This window comes from Falco peregrinus, chromosome 5 (assembly GCF_023634155.1).
Source record: "Falco peregrinus isolate bFalPer1 chromosome 5, bFalPer1.pri, whole genome shotgun sequence".
Lineage (NCBI taxonomy): Eukaryota > Metazoa > Chordata > Aves > Falconiformes > Falconidae > Falco > Falco peregrinus.
This window is the reverse complement of record NC_073725.1, coordinates 43,292,378-43,309,365: the sequence shown is the minus strand read 5'-3', so window position 1 is coordinate 43,309,365 and position 16,988 is coordinate 43,292,378. Positions and strand designations below refer to the sequence as shown.

Here is a 16,988-nt window from a genome sequence, read left to right as displayed (position 1 = left end):
GGAGTTTCAGGAATATAACAGAGCAAGGACTAGTTTCTTTCAACATGGTGCCATAAGATTTCATTGGCTAAGACATGGTGACTTGTGCACACAGCATACTACATCTACAGTTAGACCAGTACTTGGAAGATGTCAGGAAGCTGCACAGTTTTCATGTTTTTTAAATACAGTTACCATGCCTGCGCAAACGTGCCCAGTTTTTGTTTCCTGTGCTTTGATCTATCATGTTATGCCCTACTAAAGCCTTCCCCAGGCTTCTGAATTCGTGGTTTTCGAGCTACTGCTCTATGGTTCAGCAATGAGGAAAACACTCTTCTCTGATGGCTGCAAGGAAATAAATAAAAAAAAAAAAAGTCACAAAGACTGGAAATAGGTGTTTCCTATCATTATGTTCTCTTTGGAGGCAGCCTGCCTCATGAAGAAGCTGGGAAAACAGAACTAGCATTTTTCTGTTAGGTATATTTTTAACAAGTGCTATATTATGTATTTCTACTTCATTAAATATACAAGGCAGAGGCAGCACCAATAAAAGAAACTGCAAATTCTCCAGCACATAGTGGAAATCTAAAGCAGGATACCTATTTCAAAACTGAAAAAATAGAAGGAAAAAAGGCGAAAATAAACATTAATCTAACTCCTGACGCAGTCCTTGAAAATGCTATTGAATAAAGCACTCCCAGACCTAATAAAGAAAGTTATAATTGGTCATCAAGCATTTTACACAATTAGACACTATGAAATGGGATTAGATTTTTATCTGAGGCAAAATCCATGTTGATATAGAAGTTTCACTCCAGCAATGACCCCTGTGCTCTTAAGCCTCCGTAACACTTCATTGTAAAGTTTCCTGTTAAAATGCAGTCAGAAAAGTTCTTTTCTTCATTTTCTTAGAATTTAAACTTTTTTAAAAAACTTAAAATTAATTAACTAAAAAGCCCACAATTTACAGGAAAACATTTTCTTTGTGGGACTGTTTCTGTTCATCTCTCTTCCAATGGGTAATCAAAATAAAATACTTTAGGAGGCTGCAAAACTAAATCCCATCAGTTCATTTGAACCACCTTGCCCCTAATGCTTTAGTCTTTACTTGGCTGACAACATTTCATGGGAAATACAATCTGGAAAACTCAAAAAAGTCATAGGTAAACAGTTTTTAAATATTTCAGAAAATAAAAGCCAAAATATGAGCGTCTTTTTCAACAGAGTAATTTCAACTTGACGTATTCCTCATTTTTAGTTGTAGAACATCTGAACTGATCCCACATAACTTAGTGACATGGTATTCCTGGTTTGGAAATCACCGAGAAGTTTAATAGTATGAAAATAATTTACAAAACAGAGTCCCTTTGCTGTGTACCTTAGCTCCATAGGATATCAGCATACCTCTGCTTCACAGAATTGTATTCACTGAGAATTTAATAAACTGTATTCATAATCTCAATAAAAATGAGGCAACTGTTCATACAGTACCAAACAATGCAGATTTGATTGTGTGAGCATTTCCCATGATTGTATTAGAAAAAAACAAATTGTTAGCACTATATATTGTGATCCATTTCTCTAGAGGAGAGGCAATTTGATATGAACATTCTTTGAATCCAATACTACAGATGCTGTTTCTCGGTATCTCTTGTAAAACCAAAATTGTACGGTATTCAGATTAAAATGATTTGCTAAGAGATCTGACAATCCTTGAAATATCAAAGGAGGTAGGTCTCTGATATCCCAAAAGTGTTGCGCTTGAAGTATTTTTTTTAGCCTTAATACATTCTTTTCATATGGAAAGCAGGAGATTTTTATTCTGCTTTTAAAAGACAGCTGTTTTATGAGTTATTTTAAGAAATTCGCTAACAGTTCTTTTTATTTTCTATCATATGATTTCAAATTAAATAATAGTAATTTAAAATCCCTAAAAGCCAATGAATGGAATTAAATTATTACCTTCTTGTTTGCTTTCTTAGCTGATAAGCTGCCAAAAGTATTCAAGTAATAATTCACAGCAGGCACAGTTATTTATGATAATTATATTAAAAAACTACCATACTTACTGCAAATAGTAGGGCTCTCATCTGAGTTATCTGCACAGTCATTTACAAAATCACACAGATTATCCTTTGCGATGCAGTACTTGTTTGCACATCTGAATTCCTCTGATGTGCAAGGTCTGCCTGGGATGAGCAAAGGGGAACAGTCTTCAAAGGTAATGTCATCCACTGCCATGTCTCCCATGTAACTGACACCACGTATTGCCCTGAAAACAACCTAATAAAAATTACAGAGCTATTACAATATGATACTGTTAAGGTATATAAAAGCTATACATGTAACATGAATAGAACAGAGACTATGACGATCTTGCAAATCTTGGAATATAAAGTGGTCAGTTCTTAATGTTCACAGTCCTATGAAAGCTTGTACTACTGCTTGTACAGATCTGTCACTATAGTTATTGAAGGGCCATCTTCTAACATCAACCAAGTACAAAAAAAAAAAAGGAAATAAAATGAGCAACACCAATTGTTACCAGTCCCCACTTATCCTGAATTAACAGCAAGGTTTCCATCTACTTCTGCAAAGTAAGCATGAAAAAGACTAATCTGAGTCATTCATCAGTTATTCCCATAAATGTAAAAAGAATGTTAAAATTTCATCAAAAGCAATCCAAGACAGAAGTACCAGGGAAAGTGACACATATTAAATATGTTCCTGGTGATCTCGGTTTTATTCACAAGGATACAACTAAGCATGGCATACTAGTAACTATGTATCTCTAAGAGGCTTAGGAATCAGTTTGTATTTCAAAATGAACATCATGCTCAAAACACTTTTTTCAAAAACCACATGTAATACTACTACACAGAAAGGAGAGGGAAGTGGAATAGTTTAACCTGAGTTGGAATCAAGGATAGAAGGGACTCTCTGTTGTAAAAATGGATCTCCATCTCAGTTTGAAGGGGAGTGAGAAATCTCAGAAAACTTGTGTCCAGCTCAGATAACCGACTTTTGCTATTCAGAAGGGGAGATGTAGTATGTGTATGGGGCAAAAAGAGAATTGGGGAGGTGAAGAATGCGTAACATAGAAGTACCTAAGGCAAGCTGTCTATGAAACACATAATACAGGAACACATACCTGAAAATTTGAACGAATTCCTAAGAACACTTCTGCTCTGTTCCACTGGGGACCTTGGTTGCCACTTTGAGTCCACAGTTTAGAAGTCCTGTTACCATTTTTACAGAGTACCTAAAATGGAAATAATTATATGTCACAAAACCATCTTTCCATTACAGACTAACTTTTGGTGCCTTAATTGCATACAAGAGTATCTTACACAATTTATCTCTATACCACCACTAAATATCATAGAATCATAGACTATCTGGAGTCGGAAAGGACCCAAAAGGATCACCTAGCCCAAATCCCTGCTCCTTGCAGGACTACCCAAAACTAAACTGTATGACTAAGAGCACCATCCAGAAGCTCTGTCCTGGTTTCAGCTGGGATAGTTAAGTTTCTTCTTAGCAGCTGGTGCAGTGCTGTGTTTTGGATTTAGTATGACAATAATGTTGATAGCACACTGATGTTTTAGTGTTACTAAACAGTGTTTACTCTGAGTCAAGGACTTGTCAAGTTTCCCATGCTCTGCCAGTGAGCAGGTGCACAAGAAGCTGGGAGGGAGCAGAGCCAGGACAGCTGACCCGAACTAGCCTAAGGGATATCCCATACCATAGAACGTCATGTTCAGTATGTAAACTGGGGGAGTTGGCCAGGGGCCATGGATCGCTGCTTAGGGACTGGCTGGCTATCGGTCAGCAGTATTGTACATCACTTGTTTGTTGTTTTTTTTTTTTTTCCCCTTGGGTTTAATTCCTCTCTCTCTCTCCTTTTCATTACAATTCTTGTTGTTGTTATTATTATATTTTACTTTGTTTCTATTATTAAATTGTTCTTATCTCAACCCATGAGGTTTATCTTTTTCCTGATTTTCCTCCTGATCCCACCACAGGGGCAGGAGAGTGAGCAAGTAGCTGCATGGTACTTAGCTGCCAGCTGGGGTTAAACCATGTCATGCTCCTTGAACTCTGACAGGCTTGGTGCTGTGTCCACTTCCCTGGGGAGCTTGTTCCAGTGACAAACCTTTTCCTATTGTCCTATCTGATGCAAAAGGGTTTGCTAGTGTAAATGCCTATTCTAAGAAAATAATGCTTGAAGATTTTCTGACTTCCTCATAAACATACTCAGTCCAGAGTCTTACCTGGACTAACTTATCCCATTAAGTTATCGTGAGTGGCTAGCCACAAATAAAAATTGTTTATTAACGGGTCATTTCTAAATTCATTTTCCATTTCTAAAATATGGAAAGAGCTTTAACACGAGTTACTGAAAAAAGTAAGTAGTAGTTCATGCCTCCATTAGATTGCTTCATTCTCGGATACGTTTTCTTGTCCTGATTCTTATGAAATGTTTCTTCTTCTGCAAATAAAAACTTGTGCTTTCTTCTAAAGACCAAATTTCATCTGTTTGGGCAATGGAAGACTCATGAACACCCTTACCCCTTTAAATAGTCACTGAATTGGGGAAACTGACACTTATCGACATGAGCACAAAGTACAGAGTATGCTTTGCTCCAGCCTCTTGGGCATCCAAATTCAACTGAGCTGAATTTAACACTGAGCTGACAATAACAACAAGACAGGTGTTTGATGAAGTGTGTCAAGCTGTGTCTCCAGCCAGTCATCACAGAGCTAAACATCAGTTCACCAGCTGCCTGAATCACTTCTGCTTTCAAGGATTTAATTCTACTCTATGTAATCTTCTCAGGGCAGTCCAGGCATTTTTCATCATAGTGAAAAAAAAAAAAAGTTGTTTGTTTTTTAAATTTATACAGTCGCATGTGTGTATATGATGTTGCACAATAGGTAAGTTCTGCCAAGCAAACAGCAGATCCTTACACTGAAGAGCTTTCATTCCAGTGGAACAAAAGAAACAGGTGTAATATATTAAATTGAACAGAAAAACAAAGTGACACTTGGCTCTACAGACAAGAAGAATGGCCCACAGAAGATACGAATTTTAAGGGGAAAAAACTGGAGAGAAAAAAGGATTATAGATATTTGAGAGGATAAAGGGTGATGAATAAGAAATATTTTTCTTACATTCACATACAAACTATGTATTTATATGAATATATGTGTGTGACTATATAGACACATACAATGTGAATTACCTAGTAAATTATAAATCCAAGTCCTTCATCAGAAATTAATATTTTATATCATATCATGCTAAAGGTCATAATTTTAGAGTTAAATATGGCCATGAATTTATGTGCTATTAAAATCCAAGGCTTCCCTGTACCCTAATGCACTTTGAAGCCCTATGCATTACAATTACATTGCAAATTATTGAAAAAGCACATCTAATACATCAGTAGAGTAACCCATGGCAAGTCTGAGGGCAGAAACCAGACAAAAAATGGTTCCAACAAATATTCAAACCAAAGCTGTACAATAAGGTGACAGCTAATTGATGTTTAAGAAAGTCATAGAAACATATAACAGCCATTCACACAAGCAGCAGGAAAGTCTTCAGCATGTCCTACATCACACTTGATGGCATGGATGCAGACTAACACGTAAAAATCCAAACTTGTGAATTAAATAAAAACATGGTAGTCTTGGAGGAAGAGATGGATAAATGACCTTTAGTAATTTTTAAGCACATTGATATAATACTTAGAGCCTTTAGAAGAAAATAATGAAAAATTATCTAAACAATTTTATATTCTGAGATATTCCTACATTCATTATTAATTGTTTAATTAAGCAATTAAACCCAGGAAATTATTTACAATGCTTAAAATGCAAAGGTTTTGTGGTTTTCCTTTGGTACATCTTAAAATCAATTAAGTTACAGAGCGGGGAAAAAACAGTTAAGGAATTGAGGGAAACTGTAATCTCATGTGTTGAAACTGAGAAAAAATAAATATCTATATGCATTTACCTTTTGTGGTGGCAATAATAGGCATGGTTCCATAGAATTTTCTGTTAATTTCTACAAAACACTCTGTGGACCTGATTCCAACTAACATTAGTTCCTACACTGTAAAGAAGCCCTGAACTCCAGAGTAAATGCAAAGAAATCTCAAAGCAAATTGATCTGTCCTGAGGCTTAAAACAGAGGACAAACCATCTTTATGCTCTGATTTCCCACTAATTCTGATTAATTAAAATTTGACTACTTGCCAAACAGGCTAGTAAGAGTTTTTCTTACTTGGAAAAGATCCAGCAATATTTTTAAAAATTGTTTAAGAAAAGTTCAAGAAAACAGAACATGCTTCCTCTGAATGTCTAGCAAGTCACATGCATGGGGCGAAGGACAGACACCACATAGCAGATTTCAGTTCTAATGTCAACATACATTTTCATTCCACCTTCAAACCCACTGAATTCTGCCAGCTTTTTATTATAATTTGTTATTCGGAGTGACTAAGCTAATGAGAATTTATTTGTACAATTAAAGCCACACGCTCTGGCCATATCGAATTTGGTACCGAGTGCACAGGTGACCAGTCCTAGAGTATTTTTTTCAATTCATTTCTGATGCTGTAGTTATTGCATAAAATTAATGGGAAATCCCGTTATAGTTACTCAGATGTGCTGCAAAATTTTTTTTGAGAACAATGTTGCTGTTTTATTCATTCACATTGCATTTACTCATTTGATCTGCAACCTACTGAATGAGTTGCATTTCCTTTAAAGAAGTGCTTTTATTTTAACTGAAGTGAAAAAAAAAGGGTATGGGTAAGAAGGTTTGTTGCTGTTATGTTCTAGAAATAGTTCAATGCTGCTTACTTTAATGTAATGAACCTCTGAAAGATATGTATGTTAACCTTTCTGACCAATAAGTTGTTTCTAATAGGTTTTTTTCTGCAAATTTTAACACAATTACTTTTTTCATGCTGTCATGTTCAGAGCCTAATATCTACTGATGCTCTTCAGTGCCAAAGGGTACTGTGCAGTACAATACTTTTTCCTGTATGGACATTCCAACTATGGTATGTTTATAAAGGTCATAAGATTTGATCGTTGTAGGAAGTTACATTTTCCCCAGCATATTCCAGCTAATGCTTCCTTCTGATCGCAACATATTAAGAGCCGGGGAGTACTAGTAATTGTTAGTTTTCATTTATTAGCAGCCTAGGCTTTAATAAAACTAAATTACAAGGCATGAATTTTCTCACAGCAATTTCAGGCAGTATAAAAACCCAACCCAAAATAAAGAACATCTCCATACCTCCAGAGAACCTATTGTTGAACCATTCATGTGGTTCCAGAATAAGATTTTGCATTTGGGCCCCGTGAGGGAGATGGTTGGGGTAGCAATATCGGCCATGTGACCAAATTCTCCATTTGAGCTGTCCGCAAACAGATACCAGCCTTCTTCAGTATACCTGTTCAGAGAGAAAGGATTTTCTCCATTAAACCTAAACATTTAATCATAATTAAGTTCTAGCTAAAGTTAAAATGGTACTATTCTGTTACAAAGATACAACATCTTCTGTCTGGGTATCTGGATGCGTTTTAGTTTACCAGTGTGTATACAGAATCCCCAAAAGCCCTCGAAAAGGCAGCTGGTATTTTTATATCACAGACTGGTAAAAGAAAATACAGAGCTGAAGCCAGCCTTTACCCATGGGGTTGTATAGATGAGGGCTGGAGGGCCTCTGGGTCTGTCTGTCCATCCGTCCCCCCACCCCTTTCCACAGGGAAATCAGAGGGTTTGATCCTGGCTTGAAGTCAAGAAAATCCAAGATACTGGGTGAAAGATGAAGCCGGCTTTGCAGTAAGCATCAGACTGAGCGTACAGAGAGACCAGAAGTGCAGTTTTAGTATTTTGGGTATCTAAGATTTTGCTCCTAAAAGCCTTGATTTTCAAAATTAAAAACAGCTGTTGACCAAAGATAAGATTCTGTTCTCTTCAGTGGAGCTGCTAAATGCTTAGTGCTTCTCCAAAGAAAGAACTCCTCCAGCAAGGTCTTACAAACTTGATGATGGGGCCTACGTTTTTAAAAAGGTCCTGGTATTAGGGTTTCCTTGCTTTTCAGTTCTCCTGTTTAGCCAAGCTCTGAGCAAACACTCCATGAAGTTTCACCACTAAACCTGTGAGCAGGCAGCGGCCATGCCCAGCAAGCACTGCTGAGAGAAACACAGGCTGCCCAGAGGGTGCTCACAGGCTGCAAGTCCTGCTGAACAAGAAGAGTCAGGAATTCAATGGTACAGATTCAAGAACTTTTTTTTTTTTTCCCCTGCAGTCCTCTCTTAAGTTTTTGTACTCAGAGCAGTCTAAAGGACTGAAAGACTTTGGTGTCTGTGGTAAGAACTCAGTTTGATGCCGTTTTTCTGCAGTAGCCCTGCAGTATAAAAAGCTGCACTTTCAATAATCTTGTGAAGTTTCTTTGAAATCTTGTAAGAAAATTATTTAAAACATTTTAAAATTTTTAAAAGTTATCTTCACTATTTATCTCCACGCAATTTACCTCAGATTGCAATGCCTGTATTGACTCAATATTTACTGATCTGTATGATAAAATAACTGTGAATTTAGCACATACAGGTTTTATCACTACAAAGTTACAACAAAACAAACAGATCACGTTTACTGTACAGAATAATTTACACCCATCAATCACAAAATACTTTAATTAATTAAGCCCTGTCATGTACTCTGGAGGTCAAAAAGACTGAATTCAACCATATATTCAGTCACTTTAGGAACAGCATGTTTTATCTACTATAGTCCATAATATAAAGTAGGCTAGAAACAGGCAAATTTTATCTCGGTACTCACACAGCACTTTCCTATGAGGATCTGAAGCCCTTTAATTCACCCATCCTCAGAATCACATATGCAGTAACTTGTTTCTAATATGACCACTGACAGATTGATAGAATGCAAACAGCCTGATATTCCTCTTGCCCAAGGCAAAGAATTCCACAGAGTATCTCCTTATCCTTCCTGTAACCTGTGATTGATCTTAAGGCTGTATTTAAATGAAAATAATTTTCTATCTCTTTCTTGATGTTTAAGACTGTTAAAATTTTGCCTCATAGGAAAATTAAAACCTAGTAATAGCCATTGACATAAAACAGCCCTTCAAAAATCCTTGCAAATTAGTGGCTGATTCATTACTTGTTATGCAGAGTACTGCTTCTGCCTCCCCTGGTGTTACACCAGAAAAAAAAGGATTAAAGTGGGAACTGCTAGAGCCGTGGGGATCTACAGAAAATATTGTGGTATATGAAAATAAGGGCAATTCAGATAGTTACAAAACATTTTGGTACAGAAATCTCAGGCTGTTTCCTTCAGCAGGGCAAAGCACAACTCTAATATTTCCATGGTTTAGAAGCAGGGGGGAGCACTTCTACTAATCAGCCACAGTCCAATGCTGTAATCATTACACACTCCTCAGAGTTTTCCCAAAAACTTATCTAACATGCAAGAATGAGAGAATCATTGTATCTGTACATATTGGTAAGGATTTGTATGTAAAATATCTGCAAATGTAAAAAAGCACAGAAGTGAATTATTCCCATAATTTCTCTTTACTTAGGAAAGATGATTTTCAGCATTAAACTATTAATACACTTGGTTTATTTATAATTAAGTACTAAAAGATCCTGTAAAATGAAGGAGCTTGTGCAGGAAAAAATAACACTTTGTACGTGGTTTCTTACATGATACTTGGAGAACATGAAGTTCATATACTTTATAATTGAAAAATGAAGACAAAAAAAACCCTATCAGTAGCGTGTGGGATGGGTTGTCTATGCTCATAGTTTTAGGTAGAAATCAAATATAGGCAGGGAAGTAGTGGTCATGACCAGAGTAAATGTTTCTACTGCCACCCATAAAATAGAAAAACTACTAAGCAGAATTATAATCTTCCTTTCTGATAAAAGAAATGCCCAGTAGCTTATAGTGAATTTTTCTCTTTCTAAGCCACATGCAAGTAGATATTTTTGAGGGAGGAACAATATATTTTAAAAACACATCTTAAAATGTGGAGCAGACTTTCATTTGATGTAGGTCAGACATGTTACAGGGGAAATCACACAAGGCTGCTGACAAAGCCAACAGAGACCAAAGACAATCCAGTGGCATTCTAGAGGGAAGAGTAATGATCTGGGGAAAATTGCCTATTCTCCACAGTCTTGTTTATCTTTTCATTCAGGAACAGATGAGAGAAGTGTTGCTGAAGCTTTTCTTTTATCACTGTATCCTGGCAATTCAGACATTTTTATAATTACTGCATGCATTTACATCATTTTTGAGACAGTGACATAAATATTTGGAAGTGAACTATTGCAGAAAATGAGCACAAAATAGAGTAACATATATAAAAGCCTCGGGGTGATCAGGTAAAAATAATGCCAAAATAAAAAGCAACGGAGCATTTTTGTTAAAACAACTTCTTCTAACAAACTGCATGTACTGTAAGTGACAATAGAAATCTTTGAGAGCTACATAGCTACAGATCTTTGAAGCAAGACTGCATTTGGAATATTCATCTATTTCCCTCCTTTCTACTGAATAAAGATATTATTTCAATATAGCAATTTTTGGTTTCCTTTTATTTCCTTGGCGTTGAGTATTCTACCAGAGTCTTGCCTAGAGGGAAAAGAATATCCAGGTCTCTTAAGGTGTGCAAAAACATTTAGAAATTCAGAATTTCCTCTGCTGCTGGGAACTCATGCCTTCAGTGGTCCAAGACTGTCAGCACTGTATTTACAATGGCATTCAAGCGGGCTGTAAGATGCAGAATGACAAAGAGCTCTGTAAAGCAATAGCTCTTACAGCCCTCATACTTCCCAGAGTATTCAGTATTACACAGGCCTGCCAGTGAGATTAGTTTCAAACAGTGGTAGGGTGCAATCAGTACTGTGATGAAATTCAAACATCTGCCTCTTATTTGGTGTGTTCTCTCAGATAGGTCTTTGTCCTGAAGGCAGACCAAAACCACATCTTTGCCCAGATACTACTGGTCCCATAGTGCATCCTCAGAAGGCAAGTGCCATTGCAATTCTTTTGCCTTTGTTTCAGTGTTTGCTAGAATGTTACATTTAAAAGTATTAAACTAGATGAAAGTCCCCTGTATGATACACTTCACCAAGTGCTAGCCATTAAACATGGTGGCAGTATGTGATTACAAGAACATTAAGGATGCATGGGAAAGGGGAAATAGAAGGATCAGAAGGGGCTGGGTAAGTATGTGTAGAGCATCGTTGTTCACCTTCACTCCTATCACGGAAATTTTTACACTTAGGACTACAAGACTAATATATTTGTGACCTCTCTATGTTGTTTAAAAGAAAAGCTTTCATCTAGCATCTATAGACAACATTAATTTGTACCATGTTTACTCAGAGAGCAAAATGATCTCTCTGTCTTGAATTCTTTAAGCTGTCTGGTATAACAAACTGCCTGGAATTTACATGGAGATGCGTATTCTACAGGGGGAAGAGTTTGGAGAGAGTAGTAAGAAACCCTGTTTGCATATAGTTTACATGCAAGAGAACCTGCACTTTCTATGGATACATCTCCTGTAGCAGAGCCAGTTAACATACACACACAATCATCTGCTCAGTTTATCTCTGACTTTAAACATTTCTTAGCTGGCCTACATGTATTTTAAACCAATAAGTAATATACAATCACAAAGTATTATAAAACTTTATAAACCTAGATTATCAGTCCCTCTTATTCTGCTCAGTTGTTCTCCTTCTCATCTTCCATCTTTGTTCTCCAAGTGATCTTCAGCCAAGGTAGTAGTTTCTTCACTAAGCAATTTAATCATCTGATCCCTCCTTAAATTCCTTCCTTTTCTATTCCATAAAAGTACTCCTTTCTTCTTTTTCTTTCTTTCTTTTTTTTCCAACTGAGACCTCAAGAATTCAATGGCAACAAGTATAAACCAAAATACTGTTCAAGGTATGTGTAAGAGTGAATAGATCTGACTTTCAATGTAGATCTTACGTAAGTACTGAAATTCAACAGAATACTCAGAGGCTCCCCTGTCAGCAGCTGCAAGATCTCAAGCTCATTTGGAAAATTATTGCATAGAAAATGACTTAGTTGGCAGCTAAAATACGTATCATTAAAATCTTGATATTTACCCTTTGAAAATAATTAATTTTACCTCTGTACTGCAAGTATTCCCTATATAGAGACATTCCTGTACCAGTGCAATAATCCTAATTAATTTCAGAGGGAAGTTCATAACATTTTAATGGGTATACAAAATTCAACATAAGCAACTGAGCTACATTTCCATACTTAACTTTACTAATAGCTTAATAATTCTAGTATATTTTAAAAAGTAGTTAGCAAAGAATGGGTGTTCATAAAAGAATCTTCACTGCATTTCCCCCTTCAAAGCATTCAGAAGAACACAGGAAACTGAATATACTAAATGGGAATTAGTACTGAGGGAAAGATCAGGTGTGTTAAAGCAAAGTTGGAGGCCTATCAAAAAAATCAGGCCCAGCTTAAATGGTAACATTATCAAGTAGAGTCTTGCACTGTGAATTACTCATTTTACAGTAGTAGTTGCATATTGTTGTAGTGTCTGAAAGTGCATCAAAAAATTATCGGCTGAACTTTCCTCTACAGAAAGTTCAAGCTCTGGTTTAATTAACTGTTGGACACCTCTCAGTTTTTAAAGTGTTAATTCATCTGTGTGTCTTCTACAAATCTGAGAATCCCTGATTAAGCACTTATATGGACTTATAAAATACACTTTACTCTTTTATTTTTCGTTTAGGTTGAAAAATAAATCTGGTTGGAAAACAAACCATTTCAGTAAAGAGTTCTGATTTCCTTCCAAATCTCAGTAATAATGAGAAAAATAAACAAACAAACAAGGCACACCAGAGAGGGAAATTTCAGTTTCCTCAGCAGGATAAGCATCCCAATGATTAGCCACACCATACTAAAATTTGAAATTCAAAATGCTGCAGCCTTTCACATTCCTTTCCATTTTTCCTAGATATGTGTGTCCATAAATGCTGTGCAACATCTACATAGCAAATCAGAGCCCCATAAACATCCTGTAGCTGTTACGTATTTATAACGTGATTCTTCAGCTCTCCAACACCATCTGTCCAGGATCTGCCAAGTCAGTAACCTGCTATTAGTTCCGATGGGTTTCTATACAGAAAAAAACCCTAAACTAATGGTCAAAAACCCAGTAGGGCACTAGACAACATCAAAAAGAAGCACTCTTTTTAACCAGAGGGGAAGGACTGCGGGATACTAGACCTATCAGGAAAATGTGGACCATCAAAGCTCAAGCTGATGGTGTGAACCATATGACACAGTGCCTTCAGTTTGCATTTATCACATCCTATGCATCCTTTTATCAGGGTAGTGAGGCTGGGGGAGATCAGTCTTTTCTCTATCTAATGCCTTTTCTCCAAAAGCGTAGGTAACCAGCTAAAGTGTTTTATTGAAGTTAAGATATCTGCAGGAGAATTTTATTTTTAGATTTCTGAGATTTTTTTTTTTAGATTATTGTTTCATTAGCTAAGAGAGAATGAAATTCTCCCTTTTTTCTTCCTGACAACCATATTTATGAGAAAATATTTGTATTGGCGTCATTTTCTTCCTTGTACTATGCCATCAGAATACAGTATTGGTATTTTAATGACTTACACATTTGACGCAAGATGGTTGTAAACTGCTACTTTGACCTTTTTGCCATGCTAGCTTTGTTTTATGTTGACTCCTATTATTTGTTTTTAGTATCAGAAACCAGATGATATGTAAGTTCGAAAGGTAAAAATTTAATTAGGTATAAATATAAAAATCTGTATTAAAAATATTTTAAAAGAAACTAACTTTTCATATTTTCTAGCATTGGCAACAATGGTTGAAATAGAAATAGAAAGCATCCAAAAGTCATTAGTATGTCTGGTTGAGGAGGAGAGTGATAGAGCAGTTTTGGTGGGCACCTGGCATTCAGCCAGGGTCAAAACACCACATATTTCTGAGGAAACAGGCAAAGATACAAGGCAGGCTTAATATTTAATTACATCCATGTCCATACAGAGTTCAATGTAACTTGAATATATTAACTGTAAAATGGGGAAACCATGTACACATTGCGCCTATAGCACTGTTTACTTGGAATTTGGCTTTAAGGTGCAAAACTGCTAAAAAGTGGGGAGAAGCAATATAGAAATACTACAGAAAGTAGTATAGAAATATACAGAAAGAGTAAGACTTCTGTAAAAAAATAATAACAAACTCTAACAGTTCCCTCAACGCTTCATCTACCTGTAGAAAAGGATGCAAGAAGATGCAAAAAAATTCAGAAGTGAAAGAGACCTTAATATTCAAACAATCATTCAAGAAGAAATGTATCACCTCCTTTATGCTCTGGGTAACAGCTACTTGATGCACTGCTCATTATTTCAGACAGAAGATGACACATGATGTAAGAGAAGGTAGTCTGCAGACAGTGGCCAAGGTTTTACTCAAGACGTGTAATGACTGTGAGTCTGAAAGTAATGCGGCAGAGAACACTTCTCTAGGAAGCATAAGAAGGTTTATGAGGAGAAAGAAGAATAATGAGCAAAAATTACATTGTTTCTTTAGTATCTGTATTTGCTAGATATTCAGTGTCTGCACACCAGAAATAGACTACTATCCTGCAGATAATATACGATGGCTCATTATAGTTTATAACACACTAACAGATCTTTTACAGCTGCTGTCTTGCAGTAACTTACACATAACATATTCATGGGCTTCAATAGAGTTCTTTCCTGAATAAAGGATTGCAGCTGTGAAGATATTATTGCAGAAAAGGAATCTATATGCAGAATTAAAATTTCATAAAACGTGTAACTTTCAGTAATCTAAAAGGACTACAAGAACTCCAATAACGTAATTAATTATACCATGTATCACAGAAAGATTTTCTCCAGTGAACATTTCTAACCACTTACCTATTAATAGGTTTTAGTCAGTAACTCAAATCTTTATCTAACAACTTGAAAAAAAAAAAAAAAAGAAGGAAGGCATTTCTTCAATTAAATTTAAGCATTTCTGAAAATATTAAAAAAATAAAAAGGGATTGAAAACAAAAAGTGATCAGGAATGCAAACCTTCGGTTACAACAATATGTGTTAAATTTAATTTCAAACAGTGGTAATTCTGAAAAGAGAAAGTTATTTTACCAGGATTTGAAACATATTTTTTTTATCTAGTAACCTCCAACCTCCGTTAGCATTTAACATTAATGCATAATAAACTCAGAATCAAAAAAATTATATGATTGTCATGCCCTAATAATTTTTGGAAGACTGCTTTCTGAAAGGATATAATAGATATCCACATTGCAGAAGCCTTCCTCCAGCTGTGTTTACAGACAACTCTGTAAATTGCTGGATGCCAACAGACCTAGTTATTGCACAGTGCTAGAGACAAAATTTTCCACCTTGAGCATCTAAACATAAGCACACAAATACAGGACTGAGCCTCAATGGTTAATTCCAACTGAACAGAAGCAAAGGTACTTAGCACACCAAAGCAGTAGCCACATTCTGAGACCTGTAAGTGGACATTGGGATTAGAAAGGTGCTCCAAAGAAAATCACCACAAATGTGAGAAGGAATTCTTGCATTAAACCAAAGCACATTATATTTATTATCAGACTCCAAGAGTCAAAATTCCAAAAGAAACTTGCTATCTTTGACCCTGGTACAAGCCTAACACCTAAAGCTTTGAGTACAACTTTGATGCCTTTTTTTACATAATAGATATGAACTCCAGAAAGAAATATACTGGTAAAGGTTTACACACACACGTTAAATTATTTATAGTTTAATCTATTTTCATTATGAGATTAAACCTATGCTTTGGCACCCTAATATACAGAGCTAAAAATATTTTGAATGCATTCTCTTTGTAAAAAATTACAATTGACTGAATTATGATTACTTGAAATAGACTAGTTATTTGACATCATCCTGCAAATAATTACTTTTAAGAACAATCTAATGGTCAGAAATTAGTATTTTGCAGCTACATCTTTAAGTTGGACACACAAGTAATACGAATACTTCTGCTCCTCAAGTGGATGGTGCAAAACTTAGAATTACTTTCTCAGCACTTTTACACCCCAAACTTCTTTTTTTCCTAAAAAAGAATTATTATACTTGCTTCAGTTTCATTAAGCACACAGTACAGAGATTTTTCTTATAAAAATATTAAATGTATAGTCTCTAGTGTTTAGTTTTTAACCAACATATTGCTTCAGGTGATACTGATGTGTATTATCTATATAACTGTGACAGCTGTTTGCAGTTCCAGATTATTTTTCCATACACGTTAATCTGAATTTTGTCACTAACAATGTAAGCAGACACTAACAAATGGATTACGACAAAGTCAAAAGATAATATTAACCTGTTATGGTAAGACTCCAGACTTCATTACTGCAGGTGGCTCATTTCTTGTAAGTGCTAGTGGAGTCACCTGATATTCAAAGTTGTATTTAAAGCCCCAGTTCTAAAGCGACAAGAGGAGGATGGAGAAACCTTACGCACAATGTTATAGGGGGATTCTTCTCAGACTGTACTGCAACCACAAACCTTCACTTTTTTTCATCAGCGTAACAAGAAAAAACATTAGATAGTCTCAGAAAGTGCTTTTAAGGTTAGGATGTGTGTGAAAGTATGTGAATTAATAATTCTATAATATGTAAAAAATAACTCAGTGTTTGTTGTTTATTGTTATATTATTCCTCTAGATGCCCTCAAGTCTTTATTATGATGAAATCTACACCAGTTCAACTGAAGAATCACAAGAATTGCAAATATAGAAGCACAATGCCCATCAGAGCCTGTTATAGATAGATTCACTGTAACACATTAAATAAACTCCTTTTTACAAGACTAAAGTATCCTTTCCTTTCATTTTCCAT

The 16,988-nt window shown here is 35.7% G+C and overlaps 1 protein-coding gene across 1 annotated transcript in view; it reads right to left on the bottom strand.

Moving 5' to 3' along the window:
• Positions 1 to 16,988, bottom strand: part of MALRD1 (MAM and LDL receptor class A domain containing 1) — a 282,749-nt gene that overhangs the window by 172,131 nt on the left and 93,630 nt on the right. Inside the window, exons 21-23 of the mRNA XM_027777677.2 lie at positions 7,295 to 7,451; positions 3,131 to 3,241; positions 2,049 to 2,262 (exon numbers count right to left, since the gene is read on the bottom strand). Coding sequence (XP_027633478.2) covers positions 2,049 to 2,262; positions 3,131 to 3,241; positions 7,295 to 7,451 — 482 coding nt within the window. The remainder of the gene's footprint in view (positions 1 to 2,048; positions 2,263 to 3,130; positions 3,242 to 7,294; positions 7,452 to 16,988) is intronic.